The 25,100-nt window shown below is 41.3% G+C and overlaps 1 protein-coding gene across 2 annotated transcripts in view; it reads left to right on the top strand.

Annotated features, from left to right (window-relative positions):
- Nucleotides 1-19,397, top strand: part of LOC119968966 (prostaglandin F2 receptor negative regulator-like) — a 171,957-nt gene extending 152,560 nt beyond the window's left edge. For both annotated transcript variants that reach the window (XM_038802020.1, XM_038802021.1), the window contains exons 5-9: nt 286-708; nt 1,472-1,885; nt 7,290-7,397; nt 13,202-13,504; nt 15,777-19,397. In XM_038802020.1, the coding sequence (XP_038657948.1) occupies nt 286-708; nt 1,472-1,885; nt 7,290-7,397; nt 13,202-13,504; nt 15,777-15,940 (1,412 nt within the window). In that variant the 3' untranslated portion in view covers nt 15,941-19,397. The remainder of the gene's footprint in view (nt 1-285; nt 709-1,471; nt 1,886-7,289; nt 7,398-13,201; nt 13,505-15,776) is intronic.
- Nucleotides 19,398-25,100: the final 5,703 nt, after the last annotated feature.

Below are 25,100 nucleotides of genomic sequence, written 5' to 3'. Positions count from 1 at the left end.
TTTGAAACTCAGACATATTTAGAGTTCCCTTGTGCATGTGTCATTATCTGCGATTGCAAACAGGCCTGACCATTCAGACCAAGATATAAAATACTATTCAAGGTGGAATGTTCTTGGGAGTAGAATTTCAGAGTCAACTTGTTTATTGGGGAAAATCCAATTGCAACTTTTTATCTATGGGACCACTTATTATTGGTTGAACTATATCGGTTTTTTGAACTATTAAGTTTGTTAATTTTACAGCCTGCGTTAGAGGTAATCTAATCGTTCTAATTGTATCCACAGATCCTACGTACATTGTTCAGCTGCAACCCATCAAGGTACCTAGTTCCTCTGGGGAGTCGGCCGAGCTTGAGTGCCGAGTCTTGAATTTACAAAACGCAGAAAATGCCAAGCTGACTGTGACCTGGTATTTCATCCCAAAAGGGCAGAATGGAGCTCCTGAAGTAACTGTGCTTATTGCAACAATGGATCAGGATTGGACGCTAAAACTGGGCACTAACTATACTGAGAGAGCGGAAAAGGGAGAGACTGTTTTTATGAAGCCTGAGCTACATGCTTTCAAGTTTCAGATGCAACATGCCCTTCTCTCTGACAGAGGAGAATATTTTTGCAATGTTACTGCCTGGGTTAAACAACGAAACAATGCATGGTTGGAAAAGCAGGAAATCTCTTCACTTGCCATTGATATGTTCTGGAAAACAGAAGGTAAAATACTCCTTCAGTTCTTTGCAAGGTTTCTTGTTTGTTTTCTTTTAAGCTGCCATTTTGTAGTGTAAAAACCTTTTTTTTAAAATGGAGAACAAAATTTTAATCCTTTGATAAGTACTATTGCAGACTGGGCAGCACGGTGGCGTAGTGGGTTAGCCCTGCTGCCAAACGGCACCGAGGCCCCAGGTTCGATCCTGGCTCTGGGTCACTGTCTGTGTGGAGTTTGCACATTCTCCCCGTGTGTGCGTGGGTTTTGCCCCCACAACCCAAAGATGTGCAGGGTAGGTGGATTGGCCACGCTAAATTGCCCCTTAATTGGAAAAAAAAATGAATTGGATACTCTAAATTTTTTTTAAAAAGTACTATTGCAGACATGATATTGTTGGAGGTTGTGTATTCTTATCTGAAAATTATTTTCATAGTCTAAAAGGGTTAATGTGAGCCAGATTTTGTTAACCCATCCTTCTTTTCCTTTCCGCCAACTTCTAGGAAGTTACCTGACCTATTGCTTATTTTCCATGATCGTGTAACCATGATTGGGAGAACAAGGCAAGGGCTATGTTGGCGATCATTCACAAAGAACTTTTCATTGTGCACATCAGTGTGCATGTTCTGCTCTCTCCAGTAGAGTAATTCATGACTATGATTAGTGTGCATAATACATCATGCATGTTGCCTTTAGATCATAGTAGTCACTGGTTTAAGATTGCACTGAACCTGTATTTTTAATTGCATTTAATATTCCCTTCACTTATTTTAGACCCAAGCCTGAGTATTACAGCAACTGAAAAGAAACCAGTATCTATGCGAGGCAACACCTTTGAGATGATCTGCAGTGTTTCTGCGGAGCATGTTGAAGGTCCTCACTACTCTGTGGCTATAGCAATGAACGAACCAGCTTTTACTGATGTAGAGGACAGCAAAATGCTTATTTCGTTGACCAAGGACTCGGTGGTCAAACTGGAGAGATGGAATGACCATGACCGATTAGAGGATGTTGTTCTGGAAAAAGTCAGCGATGAGGAGTTCCGTTTTCGCCTGTACAGGGCCCAATTTTCTGATGAAGGATCATATTACTGTATTGTCCAAGCGTGGGCTCCAAATGCAAATGGACAGTGGTCTGAAGTAGTTGCAAATTTGTCCAACACTGTAGCTGTTGCCTTTAAAATAGCAGGTAGGTTTTGAATTTAATCAAAAAATTGACAAGTCATTAGCAGATGAAATATTGGTGTACATATCTTGCAGATATAGTTTGACAGAAAACTGCTGACTGGTATAAAACTTATGCATTGATGGCTTGGTAGTTTAATATCCGGAAACCTTAATTTGGATACATAATTTTGGATACAGTGCAAGACATTACAAAGGAGGGAAGAAAGTAATGAAGATTGACTTGGGCAAGTTGCATTTTCACATCATAGACTCCATTGGTAAATGGGCAGAGACTTGGGAAAAGCTTACTTGGCTTCTGTCAACTGGGAAATCATCAACAATTTGGAACATCTTGGCAGGGAATAATTAAAAATGAAAGTAGGTAGTTTTTAAATTTTGCAAATATGCAATTAAACTTATTGTGTACAGTAAGACATTTATCTATAACTCATTAAATACTTGAAATCTTCCTGAAGGAGTGTCCCAGCTATTTAACTTTGGTTATATCCTGGAGCCCTGAGAGGGGTCAAATAAAGTTTAAACTCTCCTTTCCATTAAGTTGCATCCATTTCCATGTTGCCACAATAATATGTTGCTGTTCCAGTTTAGGACTTTGACCTTGAAGGAATATAAAAAATAGCATTCGATTTCTACCAGTTTGCTGGCTGATGTTTGTTTATGCTTTAGCCAACACCAATAAACCAAATTGTTTGGCCGTTCCCATTTATGTGCATGTGACATTGTGAACAAATTTCCCTGCATTATATGACACTGGCTGCTGTTCAAAAGTACTTTAGTTGTGAATCACTTTAGTGGGCGATCAATTTCAGTCCCTCTCATCCCGGAGTCACAACACAAACTGAATTAACCAATAATTCTTATGAAACTTCCCGAAATCTTTGGCTGTTGGTTGTCCAATAATTACAGTCACCAGGTTTGTAAGTTGAAATACAATTACTGTTTATTCATATTGAGAATAAATATGAAATATGCAGCAATTACAACTGAATAATAACAAGCTTACCTACTACCCCCTTTAACTGTCCCACCCTCTACCCACCCACAGAAGACAGACAAACACAGAGGGGGGGGGGGGGGGGGGTTAAAAATACAAGAGTCTGCTTCAAATGGTCCTTTTGACACACTTTCCTTGCAGCATGTTCTCTGATCAAAGCCTCTGGTTTCAGCTGGTCATGGTCTTCCAGGCATGTCATTTGTTCAGTATAGTACTTACAAGCAGCAGGCCTTCTGGGGACTTACTTTAGTTCTTATCAAACTGGACCATCAGCTCGAGGCTCACTCGGGCCTATTTATTTCTTGAGATACTTTATCTCATATCAAACCCTGCTTCCGGCTCATGGTTAGCCATTTTAGTCACGAGAGAATGAAAGTAGACATTTATCCCACAATCCCAGTGCTGCCACATGGACAATCTTTACCTCTGTTTTTACAGAGTCAGAGATTTCCACATCTTCGGAATTATATTTTGGAGTATCCATGTCCCCCTGCCAGGGTTTAAAAATCTCAGTGAGAAGGTATTGACCTTTTTGCATTGTTATCTTTCTCAATACACTTTTGTAGAGTCATCGATGTTTACAGCATGAAAACAGACACTTCAGCCCAATTTGTCCATGCCGCCCAGTTTTTACCACTGAACTAATACCAATTGCCCACATTTGGCCCATCTCCCTCTATACCCATCTTTCCCATATAACTGTCTAAATGCTTTTTAAAAGACAAAATTGTACCCGCCTCTACTACTGCCTCTGGTAGTTCGGTCCAGACTTGCACCCTCTGTGAAAAAATTGCCCTCTGGATCATTTTGTATCTCTCCTCTCTCACCTTAAAACCTATGCCCTCTAGTTTTTGACTCCACTACCTTTGGGAAAAGGTGTTGACTATCTACCTTAGTTATGCTACTCCTTAGTTTAAAGACATCCACAAGATCATCTCTAAGTCTCCTACGCTCCAGGGAAAAAAGTCCCAGTCTATCCAGCCTCTCCCTATAACTCAAAACATCATGTCCCGGGAGCATCCTAGTAAATCTTTTCTGCACTCTTTCTAGTTTAATATCCCTTCTATAATAGGGTGACCACAACTGTACAAAGTATTCCAAATGTGGCCTCACTAATGTCTTGTACAACTTCAATACATCCCAACCGCTGTATTCAATGTTCTGACCAATGAAACCAAGCCTGCCGTATGCCTTTTTCACCACCCTGTCCACCTGTGACTCCACTTTCAAGGAGTTATAACTCTCCCCAACACCCTACTATTAACTGAGTAGGTCCAACCCCGATTTGATCTTCCAAAATTCGTCACCTCATATTTACCAAAATTAAGCTCCACCTGCCATTCATGGGCCCACTGGCTCAATTGATCCAAGATCCCATTGCAATCCTAGACAACCATCTTCACTGACCACTCATGGTGTCACTTATGCTGGAAACTTGATGTGAATTGGTTTGTTATGGGTCTTCACATCATGTCATCATGATATATCTATTAACATTTGATGTTCAAACTGTTGGGTAAATTTCATTTCAACTTTTAATATGACCAGATCAATTGCAGTTCTGTGGGTTTCTCCCTTTTTTTTCTTAAATCTGTTTTGTTTGAAAAGCCTTGAGCCTTTTTATCCCTTCTCTCCTGCTGCCCATTATATTTTAATTTTTCATTATTCTCCATTTCCACCACCACACATTCCTCTTTTTGCCTTGGTTCAAAGTACAAATGTTGCATCTGCATTTTCAAAAGCCCATGCTATCTCTGCCCTGCATTCAGTTGTGAAAAATAAAATTCCACCAGATTTTATTCTTTCGTGGTTCAGAATGTGAATTCCAAATGTAAAATGTTTACACAATTTTTTAAAAATCAAGTCCTAATGAAGCTTCAGTATGAGGAAAACCTGTTAAACAAATCTTAGTATATTAATAAGATAGCAGGGAGTGTGGTGGTGGAACGAGCAGAGAGAGAACAATTGGCTTTGTTACAACGTGCTGGGAATTAGTGCTTGTTCAATTCCAGCCCCGCTTGACCTGGAGTTGCAACACAATTAAAATTAACAATTAATGGTATGTAAATTTATTTTTTTATTAATAACAACTGAGTAAATACGGTTGTGTGTGACACACAAACACAGAGGAAAGACTGCTGTGAAGAAAAATAAAAAGGATAAAAGCCTCTTTCAGATAGACGTCTTCCAGTCTAGTCGTTCAGTTGGAGGTTTTTGCTTTCGGGCTCTAATGGGTTGCACTATAGATTCATCAATGTCTCAAAACTTCTCTGCAGGTTCATAAAACAGTAGGTAGGTAACATCTTTGGAGAAATAGAGAGGGAGACAGCATCTCACAGCTTCTCTCTGTGTCAAGGATCCGACTGGCCCTTCCTGGGCTCTCTGAAAATCACCCCACATGGATAGGACCCAATCACCGCCTGATGCTGGGCAGATTACAGTATTTAGTCAATTCATTGGCTGCCAGCCAACCAATCAAACCGAATCCCTCTGATCTCGGGTGCCAGAAAGTCTCAGTTCTGCTATTCAAAAGCTAATCATTTTGCAGCTTTTCAGTTCCTCACTTCCTCTGCTTGACTTAAAAATATACTTCCATTAAGTATCCATGGATCAAAATGATGACGGAAAGTAAAATAAATGTGAAATTAAGGATTCAACAGGAAGATCCTTTGAAACTTTTCAAATGTATTTATTTGCTAAAAGCACATCTTTACACTGTCAATCATACATAATTCCATTTTGATTTTGGTGTTTCACATTTAAAAACCTGTAAATTATTACTCTAGCTCCTTCTTTGCCAGAATCTTCAGTGTTAGACCCTGGACCCAGGGCAGCGCTGTGGATAGCACAATTGCTTCACAGCTCCTGGGTCCCAGGTTCGATTCTGGCTTGGGTCACTGTCTGTGCGGAGTCTGCCCGTGTGTGCGTGGGTTTCCTCCGGGTGCTCCGGTTTCCTCCCACAGTCCAAATATGTGCAGGTTAGGTGGATGGCCATGATAAATTGCCCTTAGTGTCCAAAATTGCCCTTAGTGTTGGGTGGGGTTACTGGGTTATGGGGATAGGGTGGGGGTGTTGACCTTGGGTAGGATGCTCTTTCCAAGAGCCGGTGCAGACTCAATGGGCCGAATGGCCTCCTTCTGCACTGAAAATTCTATGATATAAACTGGGTTTTGATTCAGGTGGCTGTGCGTATTTTTCTATTCTTGGGATGTGGGTGTCACTGGCTGGGCCAGCAATTATTTCCCTACAACTGAGAACATCAGCTAGGGCCATTTCGGAGGGCATTTTGAATTAAGAATTTGGAAAGAAGGCCAGGCCAGGTAGGGTGGCAGCTTTTGATCCCTAAAGGATATTAGTGATCCAGATGGAGTTATTTTAATGATAATTGACAGATTCTTTTTTAATGAATTCAAATTTTACCCTCTGCCTTGGTGGAATTTGAATACTGGTCCCCAGAGCAGTCTTTGGATTAATTGTCCAGTGGCAATACCACTACGCCACTGTCTCCCCTTATTCTGATATCTCGGCTCAACGTTATTTTAGATGCTGCATTATTTCTAAGTTCTCTGCATCAATGCGCACACCGTTTCAGTTTTGACCCTCCAGCTTCTCTTTTATAGGTGAGTACAGTATTCTGCTCAGTGAAATTTTTGTTGTCGTGTTAATTAATGCAAGAAGATGAATGTATATGCTGTTTTGATCAAGTTGCAGCTGGCACTACTGAAAAGGCACAGGGTTTGTTTTCTTTTGCTGTTCCTGTAAGGTTGAAGTGCATTTGTTACTGGTTCAAATGCTCTCACTTCACCTCCTGAGCATTTAATTTGGCCCAAGGGGAGGGAGCATTCATACAGGAATAGATAGTTGGAACATTGCTGTGACACCACCTGTGGCATTGAGCTGTACAGACTGGAGGTTCCAGCTTCAATTTCCAGTCTGTTCTGAGATAGCTCCCATGATTGAGTTAGGCTGCAAGGCTGTATGTAGTTCAATAGCTTTATGATGATCCCCATCCAAAAATACACTGCATTTAAAAAGTGACCTTTCTTCATGATTTTGGTTGGGAATTATTGAAGAAAAGACTGACTTTAAGACTCTGTGTTGGAGGGCTAACCTGTGCCAACAGAACTGCATGTCAGCAAGATTTCAGTGCCTTCAGCACTGGATGGGAGAAAACCGGTTTCAAAATTAGCATTTCACTTTTTGTGACCTGGACTTGCTGCGCCCCAACCACAGAGAGTGAACCCTCCCTCTTAATTATTCAGTGCAGGAGCCATGCATATAAAATTATCTCTCTCTCTCTCTCTCTCTCTCTCTCTCTCTTCCTTCTAGTAAGTGCCATTTCAAAGTTTAAAACTGAACTTGAAGTGATTACTGAGCATAATAAATGAACTGTTCTCATTACTCTCTGCAGCCCCCCGGTTTAATGTGACTTTGCATTCTGAGAGGCCTCACGTATACCAAGGCGAGACTGTGGAAATGAACTGCACTGTCGATCTGTCAGACATACCCAACAACTCAGGTAATTATGGCAACCGGTCCATCATGGGTCCTGACCACTTTCCCAAGAATACGTTCTACTGAAGGGCTCATGGTTTCAAGCAGATTGCATTTGAAATCTTTAGGCAGCCATGATGGGTATCTCCACTGAACAGCTGCTGCTGCTTAGGAATTTGCTGTGGCTTGTTATTCATACAGCCTGGCTCCTGTCCTACATACTCGTACGTATGTGGCACATTGAATATGAACAGTTCACTGAAGGAGCAGTATTTTTCAAATGAATTCCCCAATTTTATTGCTTGGCCCCTGATTACAGTACATCAGATCCTCTAGTTCTTCTATTAAAATTTTGCATCTCAAATTAAATATTGTTGAAATTTTACAGAAAGTTGATAAAACTGTTGTGGGGTTCTGGCCATGATTTATTCTGGTTGGACAGAGGTGATTGAAGCAAATTTTGGCTCTATTGAAGAGAAAATGGAAATTTAAACCTTGAATAAAAATGATGTTTCTTTTTAAAACGCGTTTCTTTCGATTTGATCTTTTGGCAAATGATTGGGAAGGGGGCAGGTCTTTAGGTAATATCAAATGGGTGATTGTAATGGGTAAGGTAGTGGGTGCAGGAAGATCCTGTGAGATACTCTTCAAGATGGGAGTCCAAACACAAAATTCCTTTTCTCCTTGGCTAAATTATTCCTTTTTATATCAATGCCTGTGTTGCATAGATAATGTTACACTGTATTTCTCAAGTCATATTTTTCTGCGCGCGGCATGGTGGTGCAATGGTTAGCACAGCTGCCTCACGATGCTGAGGACCCGGCAAAAGTGTGGAGTTTGCACATTCTCCGCGTGTCTGCATGGGTCTCATCCCCACACCCTGAAGATATGCATGGTAGGTGGACTGGCCATGCTAAATTTGTCCCTTAATTTGGAGGGGGGGGGGGGGGGAATTGGGCACTTTAAATTTAAAAAAAAAATTTAACCCTGGGCTGGATTCTCTGTTTCTGAGACTAAACGTTGACGCCTGGGCAGGATTTGTGGACTTTCTCGGACGCTAAACTGGCGCCGAACTGGACCGATTCTGCTACCATGGAGGAACTAGCACTGACGCCACGTGGAACACGACCGATTCCAATGAAAAATGGTGTGGGATTCACCGGGCCATGAATGACGAGCTGTAGCCACAAATACATATTACAATCCCCACACACAACTCATCCTAGCCAACAAGATGGTACTGATTGCGCTGGAGCATGCCCATACAGCTCATGGATTGGCTGGGGCCAGAGAGCATTAAGGGGGGTGGCCTGGGGACACCTGTACGGCCCATGGCCCTGAGTTCACAGAGGGCTGTCAGTGGCCTGCGCAGCTGCATGGCTGCCTTTCTGGCTGCGGCAATGGTATTCCGTGCCCGTCCACAGCCCAGCACCCCCCCCCCCCCCCCTTGGCAGCCAGTGCCACAACTTTCAGCACACTATGGCGCTACTGGACACTTTCCATACCCCCTCTCTCTCCCTCAGCGGCCACAACGGCGGTTCATAATTTATAAAAGCGCAAGTGAATCGCACCGTCGAAAACTTGTCCATCGGAGGTGGAGGATCGTGGAGGCCCCGGGTCAGGCCTGCTAATGGTATGCAAACAATGTTTACTGTACGTGCTTTCCGGCACGCATGGACCCCACTGTCGAGGTGACGGAGAATCGCGATTTGCCATCGAATCGCCGGCCCCCACAATTTTGCCGTCTGCACCTATTCCCCGCCCATTCCCGATTTCAGCATCAGCCAATGGAGAATCCTGCCCTATGTTTTTCTTTCTGTGGGATCTGCTTTTTAAAAAATAAAAATAGCTGAAACCCTCAACATTTTATTTTCAAATTCCTTCCTGGTCTGGCATCTCACTATTTGTACAATCTCCTTCAGCCCCACAATCCTTTAGGATATCTGTGCTCCTCGAACAATGGCCCCCTGAGCATCCTCTATTTTTATTTCTTCGCTATACTTGGCCCATGCCTTGCAGTTGTTTAGGTCCCACCTCTGGAATGCCCTCCGTATATGTTTCTGCCTCGCTTCCCTTCTAAAAAGCTACCTCCTGTGGTCAAGCATTTGATCATCTGACCTAATCTCCTAGCTGCCTGGATGTCTTATTTCGTTTTCTAATACAGTGAACTGCCTTGGGATGTTTTTATTCTGTTAAAAGGCACCATGTAACTTTTTTTTTTGCAGAATAACATTGAAATATTTAATCGCGTGAAGTAGTTTTCTGGACAACATAACCCCCATTCACCCCCCCCCCCCAACTCTTTTGGTAAAACTCTGTTTAAAAGGTTATTTAAAATACCTCCTTGAGAGAGGTGCAGTTGCATCTGTCTGTGGAATTTCACGAGCACCCTCTTCGACACTGCCTACATAAGGGCTTCTTTCTGGAAAAGTACATTTACATTTAAAATCCTTCTACGCAAATCCTATTCCACTTACATTGGAACCAATGAGCAGGCTGTTTGTAGTGCAAATCCTGCGACAGAGATTTTTATATAAGTATTTGACTTTAACTTGATCTTGTGTGAGTTTAATATTTAATCACTCCTGTACTAAGTAACCCATTTGAGATCAGAGTTATGTTTTCTGCAGTCAGTAATGTTTTAACCGATTTTTGTTTAACTTATTGACCTTGGCTTTCTAAAAACTATCAAAAGTAACTTTCTACTAATGCAGAACACATAAAACCAATACCATATTTTTGTGTTTCTGTTTAGCAGCTGGATAGTGAAGAAAATCGGTGACATGAGGCGGCTGGAGCTCATTCAGTGCAATGTTTTTAAAAATAGCTTATACCTCACTGTATATTTATGTGCGAATGCTGTAACAACTTCAGGCGAAGGCAGGTGCATAATAGAAAGCAGAAATCCCAAAGTAACTGTCTGAGGTGTGTCACTCCACCATAGCATCATGCATTCTATCTAGCTTCCAAGTGAAATACATTGAGCAGCTTAAAGTTGATCTACTTTCATGGTAGATGCAATCTAAAGTTGCTACAGAACGTTGGAATTGGTCTGAAGTGAAGCAAAACGTCTGTTTTTGTGGTCATTTAAATGCCACACATACTTGAATAAATCTGGATGAGCTGTCCATTTTTTAATAAAATGTTGCAATATTGCATCTGTAAAACCTCATACTTTCGACCAGTTCACTTGCAAAGGTATCTTTTAATAGCGAGGAAAACAAACCACAAACGCATTCAAATTCAGCAAACTTTATTTAACGCAATTAACCCGGAAATATTCTCCAGAGGCACCCAAGATCAGTTTAAGATACCCGAAAAGATGGCTTGGTAGGGCTATGGATTCGATCACTGCATTTCTCTGGTCCGTCATCGCGAAGACGGTTCACGCTGGCAGTAGCTTCCTTCTTTTCTCTCTTTCCTTCTCTGATCTGGTCAAGGTCACTTCCAACATCGAATCTTCGCTGTAGGGGAGTCTGGAGTATCTATTTTAATTCTCCTCCTATCGCGCCCTTTTGCCATTTCCGCAGGCTTTCTGCCAATGATGTCTCAGGAGTGGGTCTTAGTACCCAATGGTTCGGTTGATGTCCGTTTGACAGGACACCTGAGCCCACCTCAAGTCTGGCCCAATCTGGGCTACTGACAATACCTATGCAATATCAGTAGGGTGTGATATTCTCCTGATGGGTGATTGGCAGCTTGTCTGTTGTTTGTGTATTTGACTTGTTCAAGTCTGAATTCCAACAGCCTACCTGAGGTTTGACGGCTGTATGATTATAAAATGCCCAATTCTTTAATTTAGAATATCTGATTTAATTGGCCATAAAGCTTGGCCCTGGTAGGTCAACACAAAAAAATGTTAATAATTACTTGCCAATAAGTCTCTCTGATACCAAATAACTATTACAGTCCTGCAGTCACATTCCCTCCAATATTTTAAAAGTGAAGTTTAAAACAATAAACTTTTTCTCCTTTTCACGCTAAATCACATTTGATAAATTGGTTCAAATTCTTAGATAGAGGGGAAGCTGTAGATGTAGTGTATTTAGATTTCCAAAAGAGACTGATGCACAAAGTCAAAGCGAATGGGTTGGAGGAAGAGTGTTAGCATGGATTTTAAACTGGCTGTCACAGAGAAAAAAGAGTTGGAATAAATGGGTCCTTTTCAAAGTGGAAATATGTAACTCGTGGAGTACTGCAGGGATCAGTTCTTCGCCTGCAATTGTTCACTAATTACATAATGACCTGGACGAAAGAACAGAATGTAGGGTTTCCAAATGTGCTGATGATATGAAAATAGGTGGAGGGCATGCTGTGATGAGGATATGGTAATTCTGCAATGGGATATAGATAGATTAGGTGGCTAGGTGAAAACCTGGCAAATGGAGTTTAATGTGGGAACGTTTGAGATCATGCACGTTGGTAGGAGGAATCAAAAGGCAGATTGTTATCTAACTGGAGAGAGACTGTAGGTGAGTGAAGTAGAGTGGGTTTAGGGGTTTAAGTCCATGAATCACAAAACAGTAGCAGGCAGGTTAACAAGGCAAATGCCATTTTGGCCTTTATTGCAAAGGGGTTGGAGTTTAAGAATAGGGTGGGTTTGTTGCAATTGTACAGGGTGTTGATGAGACCTCTCCTGGAATATTGCATACAGTTTGCCTCAAAGATATAGTAACACTGGAGGAAGTCCAAAGGAGAGGCTATTCTATCAGGAGAGACTAAATAGTCTGGGTCTGTATTGGGAGTTTTTCTTGGAGTTTAGAAGAGTGAGTGGTGAACTTATTCAAACATGTAAGATCCTGAGGTGGCCTGACAGGGTAGATGGGGAGATGTTTTCACTGGTAGAAGAATCTCGAACAAAGGGAACAAGCTACAAGATAAAGGGCCACTTATTGAAAACAAGTTTGTGTAGAAATTTCTTCTCAGAGGGTGGCGAATCTCCAGAATTCTCTGCCCCAGAGGATGATGGAGGCTGGATCATTCGGAGTATTTAAAGTGGAGGTGGATAAATATTTGATAGATCTCGGAATAGAGGGGCTATGGGGAAATAGCACAGAAAAGGAGTTGAAGCTTGTATACGTTATATTGAATGGCAGGTCAGGCTTGAAGGGCTTGGTTTCCTAATCCTATTTCTATTTTTTGTGTTTTCTGACTTTAATCCAATCTTTATTTTCTCTCTTTTCGTACCTGATCAAATTCACCCAGTCTAATTTTCACTTTCTCTATCTTTTGTCTGTTTATTTCATAGTCCTTCAATCTGATTGGTACTTGCCCTGTTAACATTGGGCCAAGATGCCTGATTTTTCTCACTGCAGTATCCAGCTTGCACTTTGAGCAGCTTGCCATACAAAATGTTGCTGAGATTAAATGGGCAAGGGCAGTCTCACAACTGAGATCCACTCCTACAGCAAAGTGTGCGCATGTGTATCCCTTAATCTATATCCTTCTGTTTTGTTTTAATATGGAAGTGTTGGTGGAAAGGATTTTATGAGCATGACTTGGTTTTCTTGGCTTATTTGCAGGAAACTACTGCCCTCCTTTTGACTTGCTCATTCTGCCTGCATAACAGACTAATTCTCTTCCCTTTTCTCTCTCTGCAATCTATTTTGATTGCAATCATTAAGGAATACTCTAATCTTGGAATACTGACAGTCTCTAAGTTTCAACATATAATCATAATTTCACAGTTGCTAAATATGTCAAATCCTGTTTTTACGGTAAGGAAGGAAACTGGATGGAGAGGAGGAATTGAGTCTTAAGAGTTGAATTGAATTTGAATGTGCCAATGATTATAGTGGCCCAATAATTAATTGATCTTCCTCCTCCTAGATGTGTTGTATGAGGTCGAATGGTTCGTGACCCAAAGGTTCTCCAATAACACAAGCCAAAGTCCTCTGGTGTCAGTGGATGAGAGGTCAGTGGTGACCTATCTGAAGGATGGTAGCACCAGCGACATCAGTGTTGAACGAGTCAGTACACATGAATTCCGTCTACGACTACACTGTTCTGAGAAAGATGTTGCTGGCGATTATTTCTGCACAGTCACACCTTGGATAAAATCAGAGTCTGGAGGGTGGCAGAAAATGCCTCGACAGCAATCTGATTTGCTTTCCATACGCGTTGATATTTCAGGTTAGTTTGTTTTGCTCATTAAGGAGATGCCATTGAGCAAACCAGTATTTTGTTCTTGGATATGGTTGGAGTTGCTAATAATAATATATAATATTTATTATTGTCACAAGTAGGCTTACATTAACACTGCAATGAAGTTACTGTGAAAATCCCTTAGTCGCCAAGCTCTGGCGCCTGTTCGGGTACACAGAGGGAGAATTCAGAATGTCCAATTCACCTAACTTCTTTCAGGCCTTTGTGGAAGGAAACCGGAGCACTCGGAGGGAACCCATACAGGCAAGGGGAGAGCGTGCAGACTTTGCATCAATAGTGACCCAAGCCTGGAATCGAACCCAGGTCCCTGACGCTGTGAAGCAATGGTGCTAACCACTGTGTGACCGTGCCGCATCTTACATCACAGTCCAATTCTTCACCCAGTGTTCACAGATGCACACGTTTACTTTTCCAGATCAGTAAATAGATGGGAAGCAAGAGCAATAACATTTTAAAAAATTGTTCCTCTTCTCCCTTCCCAGCTCGAGGACACCTAAAGCCCATGGTAGCACCTGGCTGAGAATAACTAACTTGATGCTGAGGACCGAAGTTCAAACCTCTAGAACTTGTTAAACTAGGCAGTAACTTTAAACATTAGGGAAAAGCCTTGATTCAGTTCAGAACAATGATCAACCTCCAAAAGCAGATTTAGCAGACAACAGTTGGCCCTTGTACCAGTGATGTTGCGTCTCTTGAACCTTTTGGTCTAGAGGCAGCAGCAGCAGCTTTTGTCAAAATAGCTGTTGAGATCAATTGGAAATGTCTTTTATAAGTAAGCAAGATCACTGGTTAAGCTCAGAATGTTTACAGACTATTTTGAACATTTATGCATATACTGGCTGCAGATTTGACTCTGGGCAGAATGCCATGTTTATGGTTCACCTCTTGCCATCTACGGGAAAAGACTTTCCTATTCCATCAATGTTAGATTGACCAAATGCTAGAAAATCCAACGGATGGACTGCGTGCTTGTGAAGGGACCAGCACATTTTACTCGGTTAATGTGAAGGTTAGGTAGTCCTTTTACAATGTCTTCCAATTCTGGAATTTGCTGTGCCTAACAGTCCAGTGCATCAGGATGCTTGTGGTAGAATAGCTCTTTTTTTGTGCCCAAATCTATTTTGAGATGGTGACATCCTGAAAGCTGTTGAGCAGTGTTGTGAGGAGAATGTTTCTATGACAACACAGTAATTGCTCATCTTGCGAAAGTAAACATGTAAGAAAAGCTGGTTTGATTACATGGCTGGGATTTCTTGCAGCTGTGACATTGATACTGAGCTCCGAACTACAAGATGAAGTACATAATCCTCACATTTTACAGCATTAGCCACAAAATATTCTCTTATGTTTCTCTGATCATAGAGATATACACTGAGTATAGTGAATGTAGAGGGGGATGCATCAACTGGGCTCATTTTTAGCCATAATTATTTTGTGATTATTTAATTATCAACATTGTTAAACAAGATAATCCTAGTTCTTTTCATGCAGTTGTAAAGTCACTGGTTAATACATTTCTCCCCTCCAACCAGTTTTGAGTACTGTAGTAATTAACAGATATTGGATGAGAAAGAATGGAAAGATAAACAAGAGTGAGAAATAGTTTTAAAATTGCTGTTTAATGAGAAATGAACTATAAAGGCAATATAAAGACCAACAGTATGATCAGGATGCTGTGAAGGGCTGAATAGATGTGAGACTCAAAAATGCAATTCAGAAAGACTTGTTATGATCCCAGGCCAGACCCCAACAGTTGCTAGGATACCAGACAGAAACCCCAATATTTTATTTATTTTGTAAGTCTGTTAGGAAAGGATACCTTGCTTCAGGAGTGATTCTACACAAATAGAAATATGGTATATTAAAACAGATTTTATTACAGAATTAAAATAACTTTGGCCTCATGCAAGAAAACCCTCTTACAATTGGCCATTAAATTATAGTTAATAGTATAATGAAACAATAAATCTGACTGCTATCTTTTAACTCGAGCAAAACCCATATCTGGTCTAAATCCACTTTTCAATGCAATTAGCAGACCCAGGAATGCCTGCTTAATAAAAAATATATTGGATACCCTGCTTAGAGATAGAGAGATCACTCAGGACTCAGCTTGCAGATTCTTGCTTGTCTAAAACTACTGTTTAACCTGCCAGACTGAGACACTGCTCCTGCTCTGTTCACCAAAACAAATGTACTGACTTTCTTTTCTTCATCCTCTTCCTTTTTTCCCCTCCAGTGATTGATTCCTTTAAGATGCCTTTGATATATGGGATTGGTTTTGCCTTGTTATTTGGAATTCTTGCCTGTGCAATTGGAAAGTGTGCCTCTCGATACTGCTCCGGGGAGAGAATTACACCAAGATATGAGCAGCACAGATTAATTCCGATGGGCACGGATTGAGACGTTCTCCTGCAGTATTGCAGGGTGACCATTGGATGAACTGCAGAAACTACCTACGCTCTGCAATTTGGGGTGGAAAGGAGCAGATGTTGAGGAGGTGTTATGTATTCTTTAGAATGTTAACATGTGCAATGATTGTAATTTTGTTTTTTTTTAAAGCCATGTTCCGATATTCAGAGTGGGGTAAAGACACTGGGAATGTCAGTGTGATTTTGTTAATTATTCCTTTTGTGCAGCAAGTGGTACTATATAGAGATACTGCCAATGTTTCTCCACATCTGACCATATGTCTGTAGAGAAGATCTAACACCAGCCACGTTTCCTTGGTCTCTGCTGGTCAGTCACCATTACTGTGGTTTCAGGTTATTAATGGGCTCAGGGTGTAACCTGAATATTATTTCCTTGGATGGTAATATGGGTGGAGGTTTGTTCTGCAAATTCAAGTTCAAAATTGCAGTGAAATATTAATTTGAGCAGAGTGCCAAGTTCGCGCAGCTTGCTTACAAAAGCTGAAACCAGCAAAATTAACAATGTTAATACCGTCCTGGAACATAGAAGACTGACTGGCTCGCAAGAAAGACCAATGGTTTCACTGCCATAGACTAAAATGGCTTGCAACAGAAGACGTGTTTTTTTTCCTTTGTGTTTAGAGGGAGGGACAGAGATTCCATTATATACAATGCATTCCTAAGACATGATTAAGAGGGAATAATTGTGCAACGGTTCATTGATGCCTTTGAACATGCACAGGTTGAAATTTATCCGAAAGGATATTGATTGTGACACAGCCCACTCCAGTACAGCACAGTGCAATCTGTGGTACAAAGCATCTGCTTCAGCATCCATATAGTTTATGTAAGTTAAGGTGGTGTTGCAATTCATGGAGTTTTAAAGAAATTATTTTTTAAAGTTCTCAATTGGTGACTGTTGCTGCAGCAAGTAATTCCATGTGATATGGCATCATCCAATAAATCCTGTTTCTATTTATACTTGCTGCTTACGACACACTGTTTTGATCTTAGTTTCTTTTTTAACCTTTTTTTGAACTCCAGAGGTGGGCTGGTTTCTAAATAGTTTTAATTTGCCAGCCCTGTCTTGGCACTGTATTGAAGATCATTTTATCCCTGGTTAAGCAGCTCACAATGTTAATGCAGATACTGGAGAGACAAGATGAGGAATCTCATTGATTGTCTCTCTTCCTCCTATTTTACACACTGCGACTGTTGGGGAACATGATCAAATGCTTTCTTTCCTTCCTTGATAACTGACCTAAATTAGCTGCTCTGCAGTGGAAACATGAATTTGGGTAAAGAGGCCTACTTGCCGTTTGTCCGCCCCTAACAACACCACTGTGGATTTTCCTCCTGCCCTAGCTGGGGAGGCAGTTGGCTGCCCGTTCATCACCTCATCACATTCTTGTTGGCAGAGGGCGGAGTCCAAGAAATTTGCCCAATTCTCCTGCATTCTATTGCTGCAGATTCTGATCCCAATGCCTGCTAGGAGATGGGTAATTGTAGAGGTCTTGAGGCAATACTGCAAGGCCAATTGAAACAGTTCCTGGGGGGAGTGGGACCCAATAATGGAAGCCTCTCCTCTTGGGCCTATAACCTTGCCGACTGTAGCACTGCTGTATTATCATTCCCTCCTGGTAGAAGTAGGCTTGCTTCCACTGCCAGAAACCATGCTTGCATTGCTAAATATCATCATCACATTAAAAGGCCAGTTCAGCCTCTCGCACTCCTTGGGCAATGAACCTAACTGGAGGGAAATCTGGGCCTGAATATTTGTTTGTAGAACAGTACAATGGCCATACACTGCTAGCCTCTCACTTGCAGGATAAGTGAAGCATGGTAATTAATAAGAGAAAACAATGAAGTGCAACACCAGTTTTCTATTGTCTCTGGCGCTTTCTTAAGAAGCAAATAACTACTTTTGTGTTCAGGATGTGTATGTGATTAGCAAACAAACCAAGTGCCAATGTCATTTAGTGAGAATTACTACCATAACAAGCCTTTTCAACTATTTAATTGAATCACTGAAATGTGTTCAGTAAAAAGATGTTTAAATTGATTTGGGCTTAGATTTTAAGTAATGGCTTTTATACAATGGCACTTAAACCGATAACGTTAATAACTAGTCACAACCACTTATCTGCCAGTTGCCCACAATCCATTTCTCCTGCTCAATTTTGTTTTAACCAAGGGAATCTCTTCCCTTGATCTTTGTCAGTGTGGATCAGACTAGCTCTGGAAATACAGTTAAACTAATCTTGGGTATTATGATACTCGTTACTTCAGATTTCCAAATTGTACTTTTTTTAAATCTTGTATTTTGTGTCAAATATTCAATGGTTTAGATGGTGATAGAATGAACCGGCCAGCCAATTTCAAACACACCATATCAGAATTAACCTCCGGATTTTGCAGGAATTACGTGTTGAGATCCAAGGCAGGTGCTTGAGACATTCAAATTTCCGGCCCCACGTTTGTTTTGTCTGAAAATTAAGTCATTTTTGACTGGCTTTGCTGCTGACGCTTACAGAGTGTGACCCAAAGATTTTTTTTTCTCTGGCATTTTCCTTTGCAAGGAAGCAGCATGTTAAATTCTTAAAATGGTCAATCACAAAATAGGGCCTGTTCAGGAACGATGCAGGCATGCCTGATTGCACCTTACAGGGATTTTTTGATGCGTGGCAAGTCAAGGGGAATGTGTTGATCCAGTTTGAATCACCTCCTCTTGATTTAAAAAAAAAAAAATCCAGATACCATTTAGCAATTGACTTTTACTCCATGGCGGTTTAGATTTCACACTAGTGGGAGGTAGTAGTGTTTTTTAAAAAAAAGATCTAATTGAGAAATGTTTCTTTGTCAAAACCAAGTTACCAGGGTGTACCTGGCTGTAGTTTAAGATTGGCCACACTTCCAAAAGATGTGTCTGTGCTATACCCACTCGTATAAAAATCATGGATTTTCAATCTTAATTCCCCCTCCCCCATGCCGAGGCTTTGCGGAATGATTTCCTGCTGAGGTCATTTTAGGTACGACCCATCTTAAAAGCACATTCTGGTGCTCAGTTGGAAAAGCAGCTAATTTTCTCTATGATTTCTTGAATTATTATTTCAACTGTTAAAAGAATCTGACATATTCCCTTCAGGGTACAGATCTGAAAAATCATTTTCGACTTGGAGATTTCCTAAACATATTCTTTTGGTGATTGCCTTGTACACATGGGTTAACCAAATATGTCAGCGTGAAATCAAAAGGACAAAAAAATAGTTCAACTAAAATTTTTAACATGCAAACTTTTTAGCATTTAAGTTTATAAAAAATTGTTTAAACTTCTGTGCAAATGTACAGAACCGTTTCTTAGCACAGCAGGTTGCATTTTTTCCCAAATGTATGTACATAAAACTCTAAAAGCTTTGTGTTAATTAAAGTTTGTTCATGGTTTGTATTCATCTGATTGCTGAATGTTTCTAGAAAATGTTCATTCCTTACTAGTTCATACTGTGGCATTGCTTAGAGACGGATGGGAAAAATATTTCTGGGAGCCTATCTCTCAGTAACTGACTCCTGTCTTTCACTCTGATCTTTTCTATTCCCTCCACTCCATCTTGCACTGTTTTTATATGTTTCACCTCTGCACAGTGGGGGCAAACAGCTTCAATTGTGCAGGACTATGCCTTCTAAAGGTTATCTGATGCAACATTTGTGCAGGGCCAGCTCCATTCAGGATTTTTTTGGTTCTTGCAGTAGTGTCACCAATGGGCCCAACCCAGCTCACTACCTACAGAATGTAACCTGGAGAAATTGGAAAACCTCTCTTGGTTCTGAAGCACTTTTTTCGTACTTGCCCATCTTTGAATCCCTGGGGTCTCACTGAGGGCTGCTACACTGACCAACAACTACAGCATGTCAGAAATAGTAAGTTAAATCAAAGAGATACCAGATAGAGGAGTTATGATGGCAGTGCCTCTCTGCCTGTAACATGACTATGAAAAGATGTAGACGATGCAGAGAGGGGACGCTCTGTAGTGAGGGAAGAAGGTGAAGGGATCCTAGCCCTCTATAAATCAGATGACCCCTCAGAGCAGATTATTGATACCGTTTTCAGTGATAATTACTCCACTTAAATTGCCCCATTATAGCTTTCCCCTTGGCCACCATCGAACAGCAACAAGTCGCAAAAAAACAAATAAAATTATGCAAACAATTAACTACTCATCCTTGTGCACTCCCTTAGTTGCCTGACGTTGCCTGTCCATATACAACCTACTGGTTGCAGCATAGCAGAAGACTGATGACTTTCAATGGGGCAGACTACAAATAGTCTTGCAGGACAATGTCAAGCAGTCCTCAGCCTCGAGACCCAGCTTTGGACTGCGTACATGTTGGCATAGGAGGACAGCAGCCTGGACTGGTTGAATGGCAGGCAACAGCAAGGAGAATGGCAGTGGTTGGGGGACACATGCTGTCGTCTATGGGCCATTTTTGCTGTTACTCCCATTGGTGCCACCTCTGCAAGCTAATGAGCATAGATTGTTCGACTGCTGTGAGAGCCTGACAGTCCCTTTGAGCAATGGAGCTTCAGCCATGATGGTTTGACTTGCATGGCAACAAACTGAAATTTCATGATCTCCATCCGAGGTTCCACTGCACACCTACCACTGGTAACAATACGAGTACTCGCCACTAACAAAATTATGCATTTTTGATTTCAATGCTTTTTTCATCATGTGACAATTTTAAATGCTTTCTAGCCAACTCCCCAACCCTAGTTAATCTCTCCCTAACGTTTGACACATAGTCCAACAACACTAAGTCACCAATTTCTCTTTGATCAATATAAGTGGTTCTCTTACCTCATGATCAAGTATCAATTTAAGTGGACTGATGTAGTTCATTAATTAGGTGCATCCCTAATTGCAAATAGTATAATTGGAATTCCTTTATCCCAATCCTCTGGGTGATCCTGACTATAGGCCCTCAACATGGTGTTTAGAGTTTGCCACCCTTCTAACGTTCCTTGTGATTCTGGATGGTACGCTGTTGAGTTAAATTTCTTTATTCATAAGTGCTCCATAACTTCCTATAATAATTTTGACATAAAATTGGATCCCTGATCTGACTGCATTTCTTTTGGTAGTCCATATCTAGTAAAACATGTGGTTATCTCTTCTACAACCCTCTTAGATGTAATGTTTGAAATGGAATTGCCTCCGGAAAACTAGTAAACACATCCATTATAGTCAACAGATACTCATTCTCTCTATTGGTTTTAAGCAGAGGTCCCACTCAATTAGGACCCTACTAAAAGGTTCCTCAAAATGCTGGAATGGGTATTTAATGGGCTGATTTGATTACTGCCTGAGGTTTCCCTATTACCTGACATATATACACGTATTGCAAAATTTAACTGCATCCTAATGCAGTCTAGGCCAGTAAAAATATTTTTGTATTTTTGCTTGAGTTTTCCGTGCTCCTAAATCGCTCCCGACTGGAACCTCGTGCTACCCACAAAACCTCCTTTCTGTAACCTACCGGTAATACAAGCGCAGAGTCGATGGGCCAAATAGCTTCCTTTGCACTGAATTCTATGAATACCACTTCATGAACTTCTGCCCATTTCTCATCTGCTTAAATGTGTAACGGTCTCCATTTTCTCTTTAATATATTACTTCTAATGTAATAACACTCCAGCATATACTCAGATTACATTTCTGTATATACTTTCTGATGTAACTGCTTTATCTCTGAATCTTTCTGTTGTAATTCAACCAACTTACTTGCAGTAAGATACCAGCATCATCAACCACGTGCTTTCATTCTTTACTAACCATCTGTTCAAACATGGCTTCTGACAACTGCCCCTCAGCCTCCCTATGGGTACTTCTCAAGTTCTATTCCTCCCTCCTGTCTCAACCTGTGGCTTTGTGATCAGGTTGCCACACAATCCAGGAATACTCCTGGATATACTTCTTGCAAGTTGTTTGACTTTCTATTTGCTTTTCAATCACATTAGGCTGCACTCCCACCTGTGATTCAGCTATATCATTACCTAGGATAAATTGTACCCCTGAAAAAGGTAATTTCAGTATTACTCCTACTACCACTTTCACTGGGCCCTCTAACCTTACCTTACATATTGGCACACTATTCTCACCACTAATCCCGCATATTACCACTTTTTCTGGCAATGCTCTTTCCAAACCAGACATCTCCTAATCTCTCCTCATTAAAGATTGACTTGCTCCTGTATCCCTTAAGATCTTAATCTTCTTATAATGAAATGAAAATCACTTATTGTCACAAGTAGGCTTCAATTGAAGTTACTGTGAAAAGCCCCTAGTCGCCACATTCCGGCGACTTCGGGGAGGCTGGTATGGGAATTGAACCTGCGCTGCTGGCATGCCTTGGTCTGCTTTAAAAGCCAGATATTTGACCCTGTGCTAAACCAGCCCCTTACCTACTCCACCTTCTATGTTCTATGAGTAAACCGTGTGTTCCCAAATGAAACTGTTAAGTTCTGGTATCTGCTCATACACTAGCCACTGAACAGGTAGTACACTCTCTTCCCCTGGGACAATAACCCCCCCCCAGTAAAACCCACTGGCTTATCTGATTTCACGGAGTCTGTCAACCCAGAATTTTACTTAAGCCACCAACACTGCGTCTTAACATGTAAAACTTTATTACAATCAAAACACTTGCATTTCGTACCTCTCTACCACTATAATGGGTATCCTTTTTCACTTGGGCACACTTGCCTAACATCACCAACGAAACCTCCTTTGCATTGACCACCTGTGAATTTCTCATTTCCCCAATTTATATCCTTCACAGATTGGTTTCCAAACTGCTTTATGAATCAATTCAACATAAACAAATTCAAAATCATCAGCCATTTCTGCAGCCTGTCTAGCAGTTTGAACTCTTTGCCCTTCCACATGGGTTCTCACTGCTGCGATAAGTGAATCTTTATAAATTCCTCCAAAATAATTATTTCCTGAAGAGCGTCAGATGTTTGGTCTATTTTTAATGCTCTTATCCGCCTGTGGTCACAGAGGTAGGTTTTAAGGAGTTTCGTAAAGAAAGAAAGTGATGCCAAGAGGTGTAGGGAGGGAATTGGGGCCTAGGGAATATAAGGTACCCCCCAGCAATGGCGAACCCGGCGTGCTCATCTATCTCGTAGAATTGTGGAGTTGGAGGAGGTTCTAGAGAGAGGAGATTAGATTTTCCTGTCTTGCCGGCGGCAGGAATTCTCACTAGCAAGACTGGAAAATTTGGAGAGCCGCCAAAAGTCTGGTGATTTTGTCAGGACTGGAAAATACTACCCAGACAGAAGCATAGCTATGGAGTGATTTGAAAACAACGATGATAATTTTGAAATTGAGATGTTGGTGGGCAGGGGAGCCAATGTAAGTCCATGAGCACAGTGGTAATAGGACACAGGCAACATGGTTTTAGATGGCCTGGCTTTACAGAGGGTAGAATGTGAGTGGCCAGCCAGGAGTGTGTTGGACTAATCGAGATAGAGATTTTGAAGACACAGATGATAGTTGCAGCAGCAGATGAACTGAGGCGGGGACAAATCAGGCAATGTTATAGACAGGAAAATAAGCAGTCAAAGTGACCACGCAAAAATGTGGTTAAACATCTTGGGTGTCAAATATGATACTGAGTTTGCAAATAGTCTGGTTCAGTGTCAGACAGTTGCCAGGGAGAGGGATGGATTCAGTAGCTAGGGAATGGAGTTTGGAATGGGGATGAAAATAATGGCTTCAATCTTTGCAATATTTGGAGGACCTTTCTCCTGATGAGCAGTCTAATAATGCAACAACAGTGGAGGAGTCAAGAGCGTTGATGATTAAAGCTGGGTGTCATCCGCATAGCATGTGAAAATTAACATGGTTTCCAATTACATCACTAAGGAGCAGCATGCAGATGGAAAAAAAAGAGGGACTAAAAAGTGATCCTTTTAAGGGTACCAGAAATAATCATGTAAGTGGGAAGAGATGACGTGGATGGTGATTCTCAAGTTTATGATAAGATAGATAAGAAAGGAAGTGGGTAAATACAGGACCACTCAACCAGTGATAGTGGAGTACCAGTGGAGGGGACAGTGTGATCAACCATGTCAAAGGCTGAGACAGGTCGAGGTGAATGAGGAACAATAGCTTGGACTTGCAAGTGCCAGGCAATGACCATCTCCAACAAGAGAGAATCTAACCATCACACCATGACATTCAATGGCATTACAATTGCTGACTGTCAATTGCCCACTCTCAGCATGCTGGACACTGCCATTGCCCAGAAACTGAACTGGATCAGCCATATACATATTGTAGCTACCAGAGCAAGTCAAAAGCCAGGAATCCTATGGTGAGTTACTCACATCCTGACTCCTCAAAGCCTGTTTATTATCTACAATGCACATCGCACTCCATTTGTCTGGATGAGCACAGTTTGAATAACACTCAAAAGCTTGGCACCATCCAGGAAAAAGCAGTCTGCTTGATTGCATCCCTTTCACAAACATTCACTCCCTCCACCACTGACAAACAATGGCAACAGTGTGTACCATTAAGAAGGTGCACTGCTGGAATTCACCAAGCCTCCTTAGACAGCACCTTCAAAACCCAGGTCCAATACCATCAGAATGACAAGAGGAGCAGATACACGGGAACACCAATTCCTGGAAGTTCCTCACTATCCTGGCTTGGAAATATATTGTCATTCCTTTACTGTCGCTGGATCAAAATCTTGGACTCCTTCCCTAACAGCCCAGTGGGTGCACCTACACCACATGTTTCAAGAAGGCAACTCAGCAACACCAGCAAAGGCAATTTGAGGTGGGCAATAAATGCTGGCTGAGTCAGCGGTGCCCACAACCCGTAAATGAATATTAAAAATGTTTAAACTTTGTCACATTCATAGTGGATGTCACCTGTGACTTTGACAATAACCATTTAATAATAATCTTCATAAGTGTCACAAGTAGGCTTACATTAACACTGCAATTAAGTTACTGTGAAAATCCCCTAATCGCTGGCACATTGAGGGAGAATTCAAAATGTCCAATTCACCTAACAAGCACGTCTTTCCAGGACTTGTGGAAGGAAACCAGAGCATCCGGAGGAAACCCATGCAGACACAAGGAG

This window comes from Scyliorhinus canicula, chromosome 7 (genome assembly GCF_902713615.1).
Source record: "Scyliorhinus canicula chromosome 7, sScyCan1.1, whole genome shotgun sequence".
Classification (NCBI taxonomy): domain Eukaryota; kingdom Metazoa; phylum Chordata; class Chondrichthyes; order Carcharhiniformes; family Scyliorhinidae; genus Scyliorhinus; species Scyliorhinus canicula.
This window is presented reverse-complemented; position numbering and strand designations above follow the sequence as displayed.